The sequence below is a fragment of the Acipenser ruthenus genome, chromosome 4 (genome assembly GCF_902713425.1).
Source record: "Acipenser ruthenus chromosome 4, fAciRut3.2 maternal haplotype, whole genome shotgun sequence".
Classification (NCBI taxonomy): domain Eukaryota; kingdom Metazoa; phylum Chordata; class Actinopteri; order Acipenseriformes; family Acipenseridae; genus Acipenser; species Acipenser ruthenus.
Window position 1 is genome coordinate 56,271,335 of NC_081192.1, and position 17,672 is coordinate 56,289,006.

At 40.1% G+C, this 17,672-nt stretch overlaps 1 protein-coding gene across 2 annotated transcripts in view; it reads right to left on the reverse strand.

Annotated features, from left to right (window-relative positions):
* LOC117400553 (protein spire homolog 1) overlaps positions 1–17,672 on the reverse strand; it is a 267,989-nt gene that overhangs the window by 182,291 nt on the left and 68,026 nt on the right. For both annotated transcript variants that reach the window (XM_034000695.2, XM_034000694.2), the window contains exon 3: positions 4,687–4,923. In XM_034000695.2, the coding sequence (XP_033856586.2) occupies positions 4,687–4,923 (237 nt within the window). The remainder of the gene's footprint in view (positions 1–4,686; positions 4,924–17,672) is intronic.

Below are 17,672 nucleotides of genomic sequence, written 5' to 3' on the forward strand. Positions count from 1 at the left end.
ACCAAACGTGCAAGATGGACCAAATGGCCTCCTCTCATTTGTAACTGTTCTTATGTTCTTATGTTCTTATGAACAAGTATATGAGGGTAAAGAGAAACTAAAAGGAGGTAAAGTTAAGCGTGGGTTATTTGATGATATAGCCGGATGGTTTGGGGCAGGTAACTCGGCTGCAAACAGCTGGGATATCTATCAGATGTCTAAGGGACAGGCTTGGGTAGCAGGAAGTGCAGGCACAGAAATAGAGAAGTTTGGTAATGGACAGATGTATGCAAATCATGGTATTAGGTTACAGGGAAAAGCCATATACATGAATTAATGGAAGGGACAGAAGGGGCCCTACGTAACTTGACTAAATTAATTGATTAAAGACTGTTTGCAGAGGACCTCCTGAGTAATATGCCGGAGGAGACAATGGATATTAGGCTTGGTAAAATCCCCCGTCATGCTTGGAACTAACTTAAGGCCCAATTGTCCATTTTTCACCCTAAACAAACTGATCTATTGGGGGCAAGCCTAGTGCAGCCACAAGAAAATGGAAAATAGCCACTGGGACATATTGACTTCTATCTATGAATACATTATACAAACCCTGATAACCAATATAGAAATAGCATGAAAGTTGGGGACCAATAGGGGTATTACATAATGACACTGTTATTGTATTGGAGAAAGCCACATGAAAGGTACAACATGGGGGCTGGAGTGGTATGGTTCATAAAGCATGCTGTTATGAAACCAAATACTCATGTGGTGTGTCAATGTTCTGCAATTACCCCTACTAATTGTAATATTACTACTGAATTGGAAATCTACCCCTTAGAAGGATGGGAAAAAAGCAATACAAGTAGAAAAATTCCAGTGGTGCATCATGAGCAATTGCACTGAAATGAAGTATGGTTGACTTACATGTCAAACTGCACCTGGATTCTGTTTTGCCCCAACTCATAGAGCTCAGATAGGTGATGTGTATATACCTGAACCTGAAGCAGAGGAATTTGAAATCTCAGCTTGGTGGGATGATACATATTTGGAATCGTACTCTGTTGTGTTCTCACAGGTACATAAACTGGTTAAGATGGCCTTGCGACAAGCAGAAGAGAAATTGCTTAAAGCAAAGGTTGAAGTCGATCTTGCAAACCTGAAAGCCACAGTACTAAAGCAGTATGGCTGGTCAGGAGAAGTGATGGCAAATAACTTCTGGGATTGGATACTCATCATTATCCTTGGGGCTCTAGGGCTACGTGTACTGTGGAACTTGGGGCAGTGTATGTGGTGGAAATATCAGCATAAACAATTGAAAAGAATGATTGATAGACAAGAAACAGTGAGATTGCTTCACCATCACTGGTAAACTATGAGATATAGCTCAAATTGTACTCTTGTGTTCTTTTTGTCCAAAAGTACAAAATGGGGGAATTGTAGGAAATTACATTCTTAAAGTATTAATTATGTAGTTGATTATTTGTATGAGTTTTTATATTTTCATATTTTGATACATCTTAAAGCACATGTAACTAGCTAAGCAAGACTCTGCAATGTTCCTTTCTCTCTAAAAAAAAAACTAGACATTTGCAGTCTCTCGTATCTTGGCATCTGGGCAGAGCGCCAAAGTTAGCAGGTGTTTAATCAAGATGGGTGGAGGAGTCGATACACAGTGTGAAAACAGAACACCACGAACAAAGAACTAGTTTGAAATAGTTACTAACAGATTAGGTTAAGAATGTTATAGATTTGGGCGAGTTCCCTCCTTACCAGAAGGTGTGTTGAAGGTGTGTGATAATAGGGTGCACTGGTAGTGTAAGGACTATTGGCCACATTGTCAAACACATAACACAGCAATAATGATCCATGATGTGGTACAGAACAGAAAAGCCAGAGCACTACTTGTTATTTTTTTATTTTTTTTAAATCGCTCATCCTGCAGTGATTTAGAGGACAGATCTCAAACCCCAGTGCACTAGAGCAGACATCTTGAAAAGAGCTTTGAAATAGACTAAAGTTATAAGTGTAAAGGTTGTCAGGATGTTAACAATGTTAATCTGCTAAAAGATGTTCTTGGTGTTATTAATACCCACATTTTAAAAATGATAAATGGTTCACTTTCTTCCGGTATAGTTCCCTCAGCACTTAAGGTAGCTGTGTTAAAGCCTATGCTTAAGAAACACAATTTGGACCCTAAAGTCCTCAATAACTATAAGCCAATTGTATATTCGAGAAGTTTCAGTCTCATAGCACAGAGATGGCCCTTGTCAGAGGTGTGAACGATCTCATGATAAACTCTGACTCGGGCTTCCCATCAATATGAATTCTTCTTGATCTAAGTGCTGCCTTTGATACTGTAGACCATTCCATCCTACTGAATCATCCTGAAAACACAGTAGGACTGTCTGGCCTTGTCCTATCTTGGTTCAAATCTTATCATCTGATAGGTTTCAGTTAGTCTCAGTTGGGGAGGTGGTAAAATCAGCATTATCGGAAGTTGTCTGTGGTGTTCCACAGGGCTCCATTCTCTATCCCTTGTTGTTTTCATTATATATGCAACTGTTAGGTGACATTATCCACAGACACAGAGTGAACGCCCATTGCTATACTGATGTTGCCCAGCTATATTTGTCCCTAAAGACAGGAATTTCTTCTGCCTGGGTGTTATTAGCTACTTGCCTTACAGACATCAAGCATTGGATGTCACAGAATTGTATAATGTTGAATTCAGATAAAACACAGGTTATGCTAGTGGGACCACAGAACCAACAAAAAGGAAATGTGGGGTTACATGAGCTCGACCCTTGCAGTCTCTCATCAAAACTTAAACTAGCAATTAAGAGTTTGGGGTCATCTTTGATCCTGGTCGATCATTTAAGACTCATATTAGGGAAGTTACTAAAAGTATATTTTTACCATTGGAGAAATATAGCCAAACTTAGACCAATTATTTCCATATCTGATGCCGAGAGACTAATGCATGCCTTTGTCTCATCTAGAATTGATTATTGTAATGCACTTTTTTCTGGTGTCCCAAAACGTGTGGTATCCCGCTTGCAGCTTGTATTGGGCACGCCCACCCCGCACCCTAACAGCGCACCAGTAACACACAGAGCACGCAGCAAGCAAGTAAAAACTTAAATCACTTTTTATTTACTTTTTGGTTCTTTATTTATAGTTATACAGAGAACTCCGTAACCCACCGCCCCCCTTGCACAACCCGGGACCCAGCCCCCAAAACTGTTTTTTTCCCACAGACACAGAACATCACTCCCCATACAGGTAAGTACATTTTGTTTCATTAATAATTGTTTTCAGGCTTAAAATATCTTCCACAAGCGATCTGTTACGCAAACAACAACAAAGTCCCTATGTCAAACCTAGGTTGGTTGTGTTGGTAACAGTGGGGATTTCACTCTGTTACACCAGGCAACAGGCACAACATCACAGAACAGTGCAGAAGAACATTCACAGTATCAGGAAGAACTAAATGAAACACTGAGGGTTTCGTTTTTTACATCGAAACCACAATTTTAAAATTACTATAAAATGTGGAAATCACAGTGACAGACTGGAGTGTAATATGTAACAAATGTTGTGGCCCGTGATCTTAAATGAGATCTTTGTAATTTGTTTTAAATCCAAGTGGTGTTGTGCTTTAGAGTAGTCAGTTAGAGCCTGTGGCATCCCACTCAAAATTAAAGCTATCAGTAACATGTAATATAAAATATTTTATACCAGCAGGAAGTCCACTAGAACTATTAAAAGTATTAGCACATTAGGGCTGTTACGATTAAATAAAAAATCATTACATACATCAATATAAATACTGGTAATCGATTCAATAATTACATTTTTGTAACATACAGTCATAACATTATTTCTCAATGAAACTGCACCGAACGCCCTACCTTGCCAATTACAGTATTTCTGCAAAAAATAAGCAGTGGGTGTGCTTTTTTTTCTTCTTGCTCAAGTGTTAACTATCATCTGATTTGCTGGTCCCATCCTGACTATCAGCGAATCAGTTTTGAGAATGCTTTTAAGTATGTTCCCTCTGTGTATTTGATGTAAACAAAAAGCTTGCAGCCGCCGCTGTCTTGGATGCAGAGCAGGTCGACAGGCTTGTATTCCTGGCAAACAACATGTAAATTGTGCACATTGAAGAAAACTGACTGATACAGTTTGAGCTTCTTTGGAGTTTAAAAATGAACAGCTAAACCTGGGAATACTTTTTTGCGTTTATTATGTTTTGCATGATGTATTTCTCAAACAGGGCAGAGTGCAGTCTGGGTTTCCTGATTGATCGCATCAAGACGCTGTATACAATCAATACAATCAGCGATGCCCACGGCTGAGAAAAAAAATGAATGCCTGTATTCCTACCACGCACAAAGCTATATTACAGTTATTACCCCTCACATTCCATTGTTGTACACAAGCTTTTACTTAACAGCAATGATATTAAAACAATCACGTCTCGGGAGCACTGAGTACAGTTATCAACATTTTAATTGAACAATTATATTTTGTGTGCCCAATTAATCGATTGCTATTTGGATGCTTAACTGACAGCCCTACAACACATCATTTAAAAGTTTGCGAAGACGCCTTATTCAAAGTACTATTAAGAATTTCAAGATAAGTATTCTATTTGTAATTTAACTGGCTGCTAATAACAGTGTTGGTTGTTAGAACCCCTACCTTAAGGACATTCCTGAAGCCCCGTGAGTTGAAGACTTCCTGAGGCTCTTTGTCCTCCTCATCCTCCTCCTCAGTTGCCTCAAAGCCCTCGTCTCGACTCACATCCCCATCATTTTCCACAACATTAGTCATGCGGTCGATAAGATGCTCCAAGGGTGGGCTTAGCTCCCTCTCCTCAGTCTCCTTTAGGCCATAGTCCAGTGCTTTGTAGATCACGATGCCTAAAGACTCAATCACCTATAAAATACAAGACAGAAAAACCTTGATTTTTTTTTTTTTCAATCCTGTTTTTCTCTTAAATGTAAAATTCCCATCTCACTTCTACAAAACACATACAGGTCCAGGAGGACTAAAGATCAATGGCCATCCTATTTCCGCTGACTAGCCAATCACCTGGAAGACAAAAGCAGTAGATGTTGCCAAGCAATGGAAACCTTGGGGAGAGGGTTCAGCTCGTGCTAACCCCAATCTGTGGGAGTGCAATGTCCAGCTGGAAAACTGGAACGCACAGTTACTGTACTTGCTTATTGTTTACCCAACAATATATCAATTGACATTCATAATGTTATGCGACTTATGTACATCCTGCCTTTGTGTTAAACAGCTGAAAATATCTGTCCACATGCTGCTTGTTAAACACAGTACTTTCACCTAAAATAACCGCATTAAACATGCCTGGAGTTAGGACAGACTTCAGTATTGCCAACGATTACCCCACATGATCCTAAAATTAAGCCACTTATTTCCATGAGGCTAGAGCACATGAATCACAAATAGGATATACTCCATTAGGCGGGAATTTAAAAAAATAAATGAAAGGTTAGTAGTTTATAGTAACAGCAAGGACTACGTGAGTAGCTTGTTCCACATTACTAGTACTTAATCTGGGAGGGTGTGGCTTCATTCCTTTTTTAATTGCCCTGTGAACTGTCCCAGATTGGCGCAGGTACTGTGCTAATTGCCGCTGGATCTATAAATTGGGGTCTGTAAAACAGCTACATTTTTTTGTCACCAATTTCTAAGACCTCCACCAGTCCTACTAACCTGTGACAGGCTGCTGCTGGTTGAGCGGAACTGTGTATGGTCCAGAACAGGGGTAAGTCACTAATAACCTATGCTATAATTAAGGCTTCTGTTTTTCGGTTTTTATTAATTGCATTTTTCGGTGCTTATTTTTAGCAATTTCGAGTTTTAGTAAATCGTTTTTTTCGGGGCTTTCATTTTTTATATACTGTATGGAATTAGTGTTTTCAGTTATTTTCCAAAATGCTTGAGCATTTTTTTTCTGTCAAAATATTTATAGTAGTAACTTGACAGTAATTGCATAAGCTGTACCTTGTTTCCTTTGCTGTCTTCCACAACGAAATCCCTTTGGTCACAGGCACATACTTCTGGGGTTTTTGTGTGTCGGCATTTTTTTACATTTTGCCACAATTCTGTTTTTTAAATCCTCCATATCTTAACTGTAATACAGCTTTAAATCCTGCTAACAAGCGTTCATTCCTGATTGTAATCTCGTTTTAAATCTCGCAAGCGGAGTCTCCAATAGAAATGTAGGAATGTGCTGTCACTCAGTAGTGGGGTGGGTTTAACGTATTCAGAATGAATCAATGATAGATACAATTCAGGAAGGCGGGACATTGCTCAGCAGCACTGGGAAATGTATTTATTATTATTTTTGTAGTAGGTTTTACTTTTTAATGTGAAAAGGGTAAAGTCAACATGAATTGATTAACCACTTCCACAGTTTTCTGGTGTTTTCTGGTGTTTATTGGCTATCCACCGATTTCATTTTTTTGTATCAGGGGTGTTTTAATCGGATTTTATCGGTTAAAACCGAAAATCAGAAGCCCTAACTATAATTTTACCTTGTTTTTATTCAGTTCTCACCATTTTTTCATAAAAACATAAGAAGAACATAAGAATATAAGAAAGTTTACAAACGAGAGGAGGCCATTTGTGACACCTGGTCCTTGTTTCTTTTTTGAGGTTGAAAAAGTCCCCTGGGTCTACATTGTCAATACCTTTTAGAATTCTTTGTTCAAGACTGAACAGATTCAATTATTTTAGCCTGTCTGCATATGACATGCCATTTAAACCCAGGATAATTCTGGTCGCTCTTCTTTGCACTCTTTCTAGAGCAGCAATATCCTTTTTGTAACAAGCTGACCAGAACTGAACAAAATATTGTAGATGAGGTCTTACTAATGCATTGTTATGTTTTTTATTTTTATTTATTTATTTATTTTAAATTTAGTCGTTGCCAGTTATTTGTATTATTTTCTCCCAATTTGGAATCGCCAATTATTTTTAGGCTCAGCTCACCGCTACCACCCCTGCACTGACTCGGGAGGGTGAAGACGAACACACGCTGTCCTCCAAAGCGTGTACCATCAGCCGATCGCTTTTTTCACACTGCGGACGCACCATGCAGCCACCCAAGAGCTACAGCGCTAGGGGACAACGCAGCTCTCAGGCAGCTTACAGGCAAGCCGGGCCAGACTACAGGGGTCGCTGGAGCGTAGTGAGCCGAGGTCACCCTGGCGACCTAAACCCCCTACCCCCCGGGCGACGCTTGGCCAATTGTGTGCCGCCCCCTGGGAGCTCCCGTCCACGGTCGGCTGTGGAATAGCCTGGACTCGAACCAGCAACGTCCAGGCTATAGAGCGCATCCTGCACTCCACGCGGCACGTCTTTACCGGATGCACCACTCGGAAGCCGCTGCATTGTAAAGTTAACATTACTTCCCTTGATTTAAATTCAACATTTCTCACAATATATCCAAGCATCTTGTAGGCCTTTTTTTATAGCTTCCGCACCTTGTCTAGATGAAGACATTTCTGAGTCAACATAAACTCCTAGGTCTTTTTCATAGATTACTTCTTCAATTTCAGTATCTGATATATGATATTTATAATGTACATTTTTATTGCCTGTGTGCAGTACTTTACACTTTTCTCTATTAAATGTAATTTGCCATGTGTCTGCCCAGTTCTGAATGTTGTCTAGATCATTTTGAATTACCTTTGCTGCTGCAACAGTGTTTGCCACTCCTCCTATATGTTTGTGTCATCTGCAAATTTAATGAGTTTGCTTACTATACCAGAATCTAAATCATTAATGTAGATTAGGAATAGCAGAGGACCTAATACTGATCCCTGTGGTACACCACTGGTTACCTCGCTCCATTTTGAGGTTTCTCCTCTAATCAGTACTTTCTGTTTTCTACATGTTAACCACTCCCTAATCCATGTGCATGCATTTCCTTGAATCCCTACTCTGTTCAGTTTGAGAATTAATCTTTTAGGCGGGACTGTCAAAAGATTTCTGGAAATCTAAATAAACTATGTCATATGCTTTGCAATTATCCATTGTCAATGTTGCATCCTCAAAAAAATCAAGCATATATTACAATAATATATAATAATATACAATGATTATACACTTTCTTTTTTTTAAAACTCTGGCAGAGTAGAAAAACAGAGAGAAGAACACAAACTGACTTGCTAAGGTCCCAGGAAGGACGGCACTTGAGCCGCAGGCTTCCCGCGGAGCAATAGGCCGCGGTGGGACTTTACCAGCACTCGGCTGTAATACAAGAAAAGATAGAAATAAACCATTTCTACTTCAGCGATTCATATTATTAATTTAGCATTTCAAAGCAAAGCTACAAAACGCGAAAAAAAGGTAATTAGAAAGATGATACATTTTTATCAACGCTCTCTGATGTAATCAGGTTCAGCTGAAAATGGCATTGTTGTCAGTGTGCATAGCTCCTATACTGCTCTCGGGGGAAGAGCAGCAGCCACGTCACACTGCTCTGACGAGAAGTCTTTGGTATAAGTTTTCAGGTTCAGGTGTGTGGTCCAGTGGTTAAAATAAATGGGCTTGTAACCAGGAGGTCCCCGGTTCAAATCCCATCACAGCCACTGATTCATTGTGTGACCCTGAGCAAGTCACTTAACCTTCTTGTGCTCCGTCTTTCGGGTGAGATTGTAAGTGACTCTGCAGCTGATGCATAGTTCACACACCCTAGTCTTTGTAAGTCGCCTTGGATAAAGGCGTCTGCTAAATAAACAAATAATAATAATAAAGGGAAACACCCATTTGTAATGAATGGTTAATATTCCCTAGTTGAAAGGGAACCTGCTGTTTTACTCCCATACCAGCAATGTTATGCGGTTAAAACGGCAGGTTTTCAGTCCCAAACAAAAATGTTTCACAAAATAACAAAGTTAAAATTAATTAAAACAGACTATTTTCATAATTATATGACAGTTTGGACAGTCACTTTGTCTCCCACACCACTCACCTCCTGACAGGCATGTATACAAGAGATCAGATTGAAAAAAAAAAAAAAACATAGAATAGATGGCAAACTTTGACGTACACAGGTATGGCATGGTACTGCAAGTGCTCTTTCATTTGACGTGCATGCGTACGTCCTGGAGCTGAAGTGATTAAAAGTAATTTTGCAATATTTAATTTTATTACATTATCCAAGACTCTCAACTTGAATCTTAAACAAACTATTAATATAACCATTGATAAATGCTTGGTTAAACTTTTTTTTTAAAAAATTATTAATATTATTATTATTATTATTATTATTATTAAGTATAGCTGCGCGGTTCTATAATCGCAGGTTGGTTTTGATTATATCATAATAATCACTCTCATGGGTCTGCAAAACCTGTTGAGAATGAAAGGTGAAACCCGCTAGTGACTTTATATTAACAGGATTACTTATGGGAAATTTTCTTGCTCCTGTTATACTTGCAGCAGTAAAAGGCTACCCTGTTATAATGCAGCTTATAAAGCTCCCGTGCTAACCGTACTGTATTTTTTTTCTAAAAGTAAAAACAAACTAACTGTCTGTTAATGTTACAAAACAAGTACGAAACAATACAAGTGTGTATAAACGTCCTTGGATTCTGTGTTATTTATTTAGTTTACAACATTAATTATAAAAAAATATACAATTTAATAAGAGTGGTGTAAACTTTAAATTGGTGGAATAGTGTTTTTTTTTTTTAGTTAACTGTAACGATAACGAAAATGTCTATTAACAAACATAAATCATATCCGTTAATAGAAGTAGTATAATAACTTGTGAGACACATTCCCTGAATATGATAATACATGAATGTGTATTAATGATATAACTGGACTAATTTATGAAACTACTGTGTCTTAAGAAAAAGGGCCCCTTGGTTCCTCGCAGACAATGAACTATGAACTAAACTATGTGACCTATTAGAGGACCGGCGCCTGAACTGGATTAGGCTGAGCGGACAGTTGAATTATATACAGATAATTCACACGTGCAACAACAATCGTTTTGATGCAAGGAAGTCATAAACTAGTGATGTCCCAGTGGAAAAGTTTAAAAAAGGTAAGATACACAAATGATCTCTTGAAAGTGGCTATTTAGCAGAGTGAAAAAGACTGTAAATATCTAAGCAAAACTGAACATTTTGCCCTCCACATCGAATGCTAAACAAGGTGCTGTTACTCTGCTAAGCAAAGCTGCCACTCCGGGACTCAAGACGAATCAAGCCGGGACTCTGCCTGAAAACAGACCCAAGACAAGGAAGCAAGCTGCAAGCGAGTCAACGACCACAAGCAAGAGACTGAGGCCCAGCTGATGGACGGCCGTAAAACTTACAGATTCTGTTATTAGACAAACCAGTCTGGGTCTGCTGTACACCTACAACCACCGTATCCAAAAGAAACTGTGTCCTGCTACCTGCGGAGCTAAAAGATTCAGCGAAGAGGACGAGCGGACGGGCGCTTTTTTACACAGAGAATTGTGAGGGTCTGGAACCAACTCCTCAGTAATGTTGTTGAAGCTGACACCCTGGGATCCTTCAAGAAGCTGCTTGATGAGATTCTGGGATCAATAAGCTACTAACAACCAAACGAGCAAGATGGGCTGAATGGCCTCCTCTCGTTTGTAAACTTTCTTGTTCTTATTAATGCATTGTAAAGTTTTAACATTACTTCCCTTGATTTAAATTCAACACTTCTCAGAATATATCCGAGCATCTTGTTGGCCTTTTTTATTGCATCCCCACATTGTCTAGATGAAGACATTTCCGAGTCAACATAAACTCCATTTTCATAGGTTCCTTTTTTCTCCCATGCAAATCGACAATGTCAGTGTTATATTACAACTGATATAGCATTTCCAGGGCATTTGCCTCAAAGCAATACAAGCCTTTACAATAAAATATAATATAATATTAAAATTGGTACGATCTGTCCTGAGATCCTAGTTCAGTAAAATGTGACAATTGAGCGTAACCAAATTGGGGACGGGCGAAAATACAAAACTGTGAATAGGATGGCTGTAGGATGACGTCAGACCAGAAAAAGAAACCAAAACAAGGAATGGCGGGGCAAAACTGCGATGCTACGGCGCTCAGTGCTTTTATTAAACAACAAAAGGTTTAAACAAAACACACAAAAGCAAACGGCAGGTTGGCCAAACAAATAAACAATAACAAATATCATGCTGGTGCTTCCAACCCGAGTAGCAGTTGTTATACTTATTTATGTTTATCTCTGCTATACAATAAAATACGAACTAGAATTTGCAGGCAACTTCCAGGCATTTACAGCAGAACAAGATACAGTTTGAGACTTGTGAAAATGGTTAAGATTTCCATTACACGAGACTTCATGCTGATTTGAACTCGGCTCTCGCCAAGATAAGCACCAACTAAGACGTAGCTTTACAGTAAACTAATGTGATCCATATGTGTCTCCATCCATTTACGTTTCCTTCCATATGATGATGTAGATATCCTTCTGTCTGGTGTTAATGGCTGAAGTGTAATGCTGGCTCCAGGGATCAGCTTATTTTGCCTCCCTGGTGCATCAGCACACACAACGGCTGCGATGCTGGCTCCGGGGATCAACCACAGTGCGGCCTCCCCAGCGCATCAGCATGACAACCGTCTGGATTGAGCTAAGTAGGGTACATCTCTGGGGTTTTCAACTGGGCACCTTCCACCCTCAGTGTTTCGTCGACTAGCCCACGACACCTCAAGAGGGCTCGACGGTGATTCTGGCGTCCCAGCATCACCCCCCTCCATCCCCCACTCAACTCAGCCCAGCTTACTTACCTGTACATCAGCGTTTCTTTCTTTCTATTGTGCTTGAGATCCCTAGCCAGAATCTTTCCGTCTCAACCACAGCCAGTTGCTGCTCCTCTCTGCTGCTTCAGATAAGTTCTTCACTGTGCAACGCAACTCTTGGCCACTGAATCCGACATCTCTGAGAAACCGGGTTGTAGAGCCACAAATCCTCGACAACCCACTTCCACTGGGTAAACCCGAACTCTCCATCCTCGCTGTTCCGCTTCACTGGCTAGTTGAGCATACCGCAGTTTCTTCCTCTCATACGCCTCATCTACAGCATCCTCCCATGGCACTGTTAACTCTACCAGGTGAACAAGGCGTGCTGATCCAGACCACAAGACAATATCTGGTCGAAGGTTAGTGGTGGCAATCTCAGGTGGAAAAATAAGCCGTTGACCAACATCTGCCAGCATTTTCCAGTCTCTAGCAGCTTCCAGTTGTCCTGGGCGAGGATTGGTTTTAACACCTTTTCTTGGTGGTTGCTCTCCTGGGCGGAGGAATGTAGTCTTTTGTGTGTAATGTTTTGATGGAACAGGTGACAACTTATTGGTCATGTTACGCTTGTTTTCCAATGCTAAGGCCAAACATCGCAGCACCTGGTCATGGCGCCAAGTAAACCGTCCTTGGCTAAGAGCCACCTTACATCCTGTCAAAATGTGCCTTAATGTTGCAGGTGATGAACACAAAGGACATGAGGGATCCTCTCCTACCCAGAGGTTTAGGTTCTGTGGTGATGGGAGAACATCATATGTTGACCTGATGAGGAAACTGATCCTGCTCTGTTCCATTGACCATAGGTCTTGCCAGCCAATCTTGCGTTGTTCCACACTCTCCCATCTCATCCATTCTCCCTGCTTGGCCTGGGAAATGGCCTTTATACACCTCATCCTCTCCTCCTGCTTTTGCACCTCGTTGACTACCAGCTTCCTCCTTTGAGCTGGGGCTGCCTTGTGCCATGTAGGAGGAGCTGAACTGAAACCAAGACCCCCTCTTCCATGCTGAACTTGCCCCATGATATCACCAATTCGAAGGGCAGCCTTTGCATCTTCCACAGCTTTCTTTGCCGCCCACTTTCTTCCAGTTTTCAACACAGGTGCTGCCTCCCTTACGCATTTATCGCGTGATAAATGTTGATTTAGTATTCATTTTCATAACTACTTGTGATTCGTTGAGAGTGCATTGCGTGCTGTGGAACTTTCAGCTGCATATTTTAAATAACCCAGCTGTCAAATTTCTGTACAGCCCGAGATCACAGTAATGTTATGAATAAACGGCAAATAATAATATAAAAAAGTGTCAATTTTACAGTCTTAAAAAAATAAAGTGGGCACAGTATTTTTATTTTTTTTTTACCATTATATGATTTACTGTTAGATGTGATAATAGTATTAACCCTTTGCAGTCCTATGTCCAGACTGGTCCGACATGCAATTTTCCCTTTCCGGTCCAATGTCGGACCCTGTCCAACATCATCAAAAAGACAGGTTTCTAGTCGTTTTTTCTCCAGAAAAAGCCGAGAAAACCATTCAATGGCCGTGTGAGACCGATATGAGCCGAGAGAAGCCGAAAAAAGGGGTGTATCTCATGAATACAGATAGCCACATAGATAACATGGACATAAACAAACAAGATAGCTGCTTCTGCATCCAGCGCTCAAAGAATATCACATAATTATATGATGCTTTTTAAGCAAACTGTATTCGTGTGACTTGTAAAGCTCGTATATTAAATATTTGATTATTACGATTGTGTTCTTGTTTAAAAATAGTGCCTTTTTTTTTTTTTTTTGCCTTCTGTTCAGTTACAACAGCGTTTCAAAAAAAAAAAAATCTGATTACAAAACATTTCTATACAGCACAAGATCACGGTAATTTCTTTCAAATAATTAGTGTGTGTTTCAGTATGTCTGCAGTTCTGTATATGCCTGCATGTCCACGAGGTTATTTTAAATAAACAAAAAAACATTAGGGCAGAGATTACAGTCATTTTTCTAATACTTAGTGTGTGTGTGTGCGCGCGTGGTGCATTTTTCTTTCCCAGCGTTGATGCAGCTTCAACAGTTCTTCAAAAAACTTTTTCTTAGTTTACAGTATGTGTCTTTTTATACTGTAGTGTGTGTAAAATAACAGCCTTTCTAGTGTAATTACTGTGGTTTAAGTTACAGTGGTTACAGTCTTGTATTAATATTAATATATTAATATTTTTCCAAGACTGTACTCACGTTTCCATGGCAACAGCAGGCCCTAGTGGTGGGAATGTGTCATTTTAGGGTGAAATATGGTCAAAACTTGCATGTCACCCATATTGATTGGCTAATGGCATCCATGTTTGTTCATGTAGGATCTTTTCCTGAATAACTTTTTTAGAGGACACTACAAAGATAACGTATACCCAAGATTCACGTCAATCGGCCAAAGGGTTCATGAGGAGATGTCACACATAGCTTCCACACCATGTGACCGATCCATTTTTCCTTACGTAGAATCAATCGTGGACATGAGCGCACTATGTACAAAAATTTTCACAGCTGTACTGTTTACCGTTCATGAGAAGAAGGCATTTGAAAATTTCCCAAAATTTTCATTAAATCCAAAATGACTGCCACACCATGTGACCAAAAGCCGCCATACTGACCATGGCACAACATCCCATAGTCCTCTACATCCGTGCCAAATTTTGTGTGTTTTAGTGCAGCCGTTTAAAAGTTATAGGCTTTTGTGATTTGGGTGGAAGGAAAAAAATAATAATAATAACTAGAAGTTGCAGACGGTGGAAACGCCCTTCTTCTTTGTTTACTGTTGCAACCAGGCTTTTTTTTCTTTAACTTGACAACACATTGTCACCCAGTCTCTGACCAGTGGGGAGAGTTTCATCTCTGCAAAGGTAGAGGTAGGGTCTGCTGCTAGTCAAAACTTGATCGCAAATTTGACAGGTTTGTTTGTCCAGCGACACCGTGCTTTTGTCTGAAATAGCTGCTTGTCCATGTAGTGTTTTATGTTTCGCTTGAAACAGGCAGTGTTGTTTTCGTGAAGTCGTTCCAAATTTCGGATGCCAATGTAAATATAGCTGTAGTTGCTCTCAAATCAAAACGCAAAAATAACACGATTTCTTGTAATAGTAATATTATAATACAGCAGACTATGCTCACGTAGACAGCCAGATGGCAGTTCTGCAAGGAATTGATATCGTAACGTAGCGGTAAAGAAAGAAAATCAGGCGGGTATTCCGGTATCAAAGGCTCGGTTTAATATCCCACAATGAGCAATTCAATAAAATAAACATAACCAACAATAACGAACACAGGTTAAATGAAAGAGTTGAACAAACAGGCAGGTAACGCACACAAAGGGAACAGTCCCTGCGTGTCTCCTCGAGCCCTCTCCAGCCCCGCATAGTAACACACGCATAGTAATTAAAATTTTAAAAGTGAAAACTGTCAAAATGACTACCGTGGCGGTTCTGGTGTTAAAAAGAATAGCGCAGGTGTTTTTTTGTTTTTTTTTGGCTTCTGCCTGCATATCCACGAGGTTACTTTTAACATTATAGCAGAGAAGCTGGTCAGCTGGTATTTATTTAACTGAAATAACCAGCTAATAAAAGATATGTTTACAAAGTGCTCCCCCCCCCCCCAATCACTGCTGCCTGCTTCACGTCGTTCCGCTGTCTGACAGCACGAGTGTCAGAGAGCACTGCAGTTCTAAAGGGACAGCCAGAACGTGATGCGCTTTTGAAGTTCTGCTCGTAGTTTTATTTATTATTTTTGTATTTATTTACTAGCTCGACATAACTACAACACGCATGTTTCCCTGTGGTTGCCTGGCTACTCTTATATGTCCACGTATTATTTTAAGTAAACAAATAACATTACAGCAGAACAAGCTGATCAGCTCCTATTATACTAAAATGTCTGCTGTTTTGAGGAGGGATTCTCTGTGAATAACCGTACGATCTTCATCCTTACAATTGTATTTAATAGAGCAAGCGATTCTGAACAGTTCTGTCTATGGCACTTCCTCCCTCCAAAGCAGAGTTGCCAGGTCAGCGGTTTTCCCGTGGAATTGGGCTACTTAAAAAAGACAGCCGCGGGAAATACTTAGGAGTCGCTGATTGCTACTTTTTGGGCTACTTTCAAGAGGTCTCGTGGTTTTTTGGGCTAGTTTACTTTATATATATATAAAAAAGAATAATTTATTAAAAATGAATAAACTTTTGCAGCCTATCCGCTGCAGTGCACACAAACTATGTAAAACTGTGTTTCCCAATAAAATAACATATTGCGCATGACCACAACCACCACTGACTGCGCATGACCATGCGAGTGAACAGGACAAACGATTGTGTTAATTGACAGTAAAAAGTAGCCATTTTAAGAAACAGCGTAGAAACATTGAAACCGCTAAAAGCAGGAAAAATAAAGAAGTTTAATTTGAACCAGAGATGCCACTGGGTAAGTGGGCTAAATACGGGAAAAAATACTGCAAAGACTGGGAGAAAGAAAAAGGGTTAAAAGAATGGATTAGCAGTGTACCTGGTGATGACTCAAAAGCAGCGTGTAGGTACTGTAAATGTGAAGTGCGAGCGCATCACAGCGATCTGTTAGCTCACAGTAAGACAGAGAAACATATTAGAAACGCGGCTCCCTATTCAAATGCAAGAAGCTTATCTGACACGGGATTTAAGAAACAAGTTGACAATTCCGTTAAAATATGTGAGTTGAAGCTGGCAGCCCATATTGCTTGCCATTCCAGCATCCTCACCGTAGATCATTTGGGATGCATAGTCAGGGAAGTTGCACGAAGGATATTAGTCATCATAGAACAAAATGCTCGGCACTTATAAAATCTGTCATCGGGCCCATTGTTCATCAGGAGATGCTTGAAGACATCGGCAAAGAGCCATACTCTCTAATTGTCGACGAAAACACAGACATCAGTAAACAAGCAACTCTGTGTGGTGTTCAGGTACTTCAGCAGAAAACTTGAACGTATCGTGACATCGTTTGCCGGGATTGTTAGCTTGCCAGCCGGTGATTCTCACAGCATTGCAACAGCCTTGTTCAAATTCTTAAAGGAAAACAAATTGGAAGTGGAAAGATGCATTGGTCTGGCAACAGACGGTTGCAATACAATCTGTGGGAAAAATAATTCGTTACTAACAAAGTTCACGGAGGTGAATCCAAAAATTGTGTACATCAAGTGTGTTTATCATTCACTGCAGCTCTGTGCATCTAATGCAATGAACGTACTTCCTCGAAACATTGAGTACATGGTATCACAGACATACTCGTGGTTTTCCCACAGTACTCAGCATCAAAATAAGTACCGCGATCTCTATGCCACCATTCATGTTAGAGAAGCCCCGCTGAAGATTTTGCAGCTTTCTGACACAAGATGGCTTGCAATTAGCCAGTGCGTTGATCGAGTGCTTTCTCAGTACGAAGAGCTAAAGCTTACAATGGACACTGAAAGGAACTACAACTCTGAACTACTGTACCAGATGTATTCAGACCCCGTAAACAGAATGTATCTGGTTTTTCTTCAGCCCCTCGTCACTGAGGTCAACAGAATAAACAAGCTGTGAAACAGAGACAGTGCCAATCCAGCGAAACTTCTTGCTGATTTAATTACATTTTACCGCAGTTTGATCCAACGAATCGTGAAACCTCACGATTTTCCAACATGGTCATCTGTAATGGATTTTGACATAACGTCCGACAGAAACAGCTTGCCACTTTCAGCAGTGGACTTCGGGATCAAGTTCCAGTTAGAACTGTCAGAATCAAAGATCGAACCCCAGAAAGCAGAATATATCAAACGCAGATGCAGAGATTACATGTTCGAG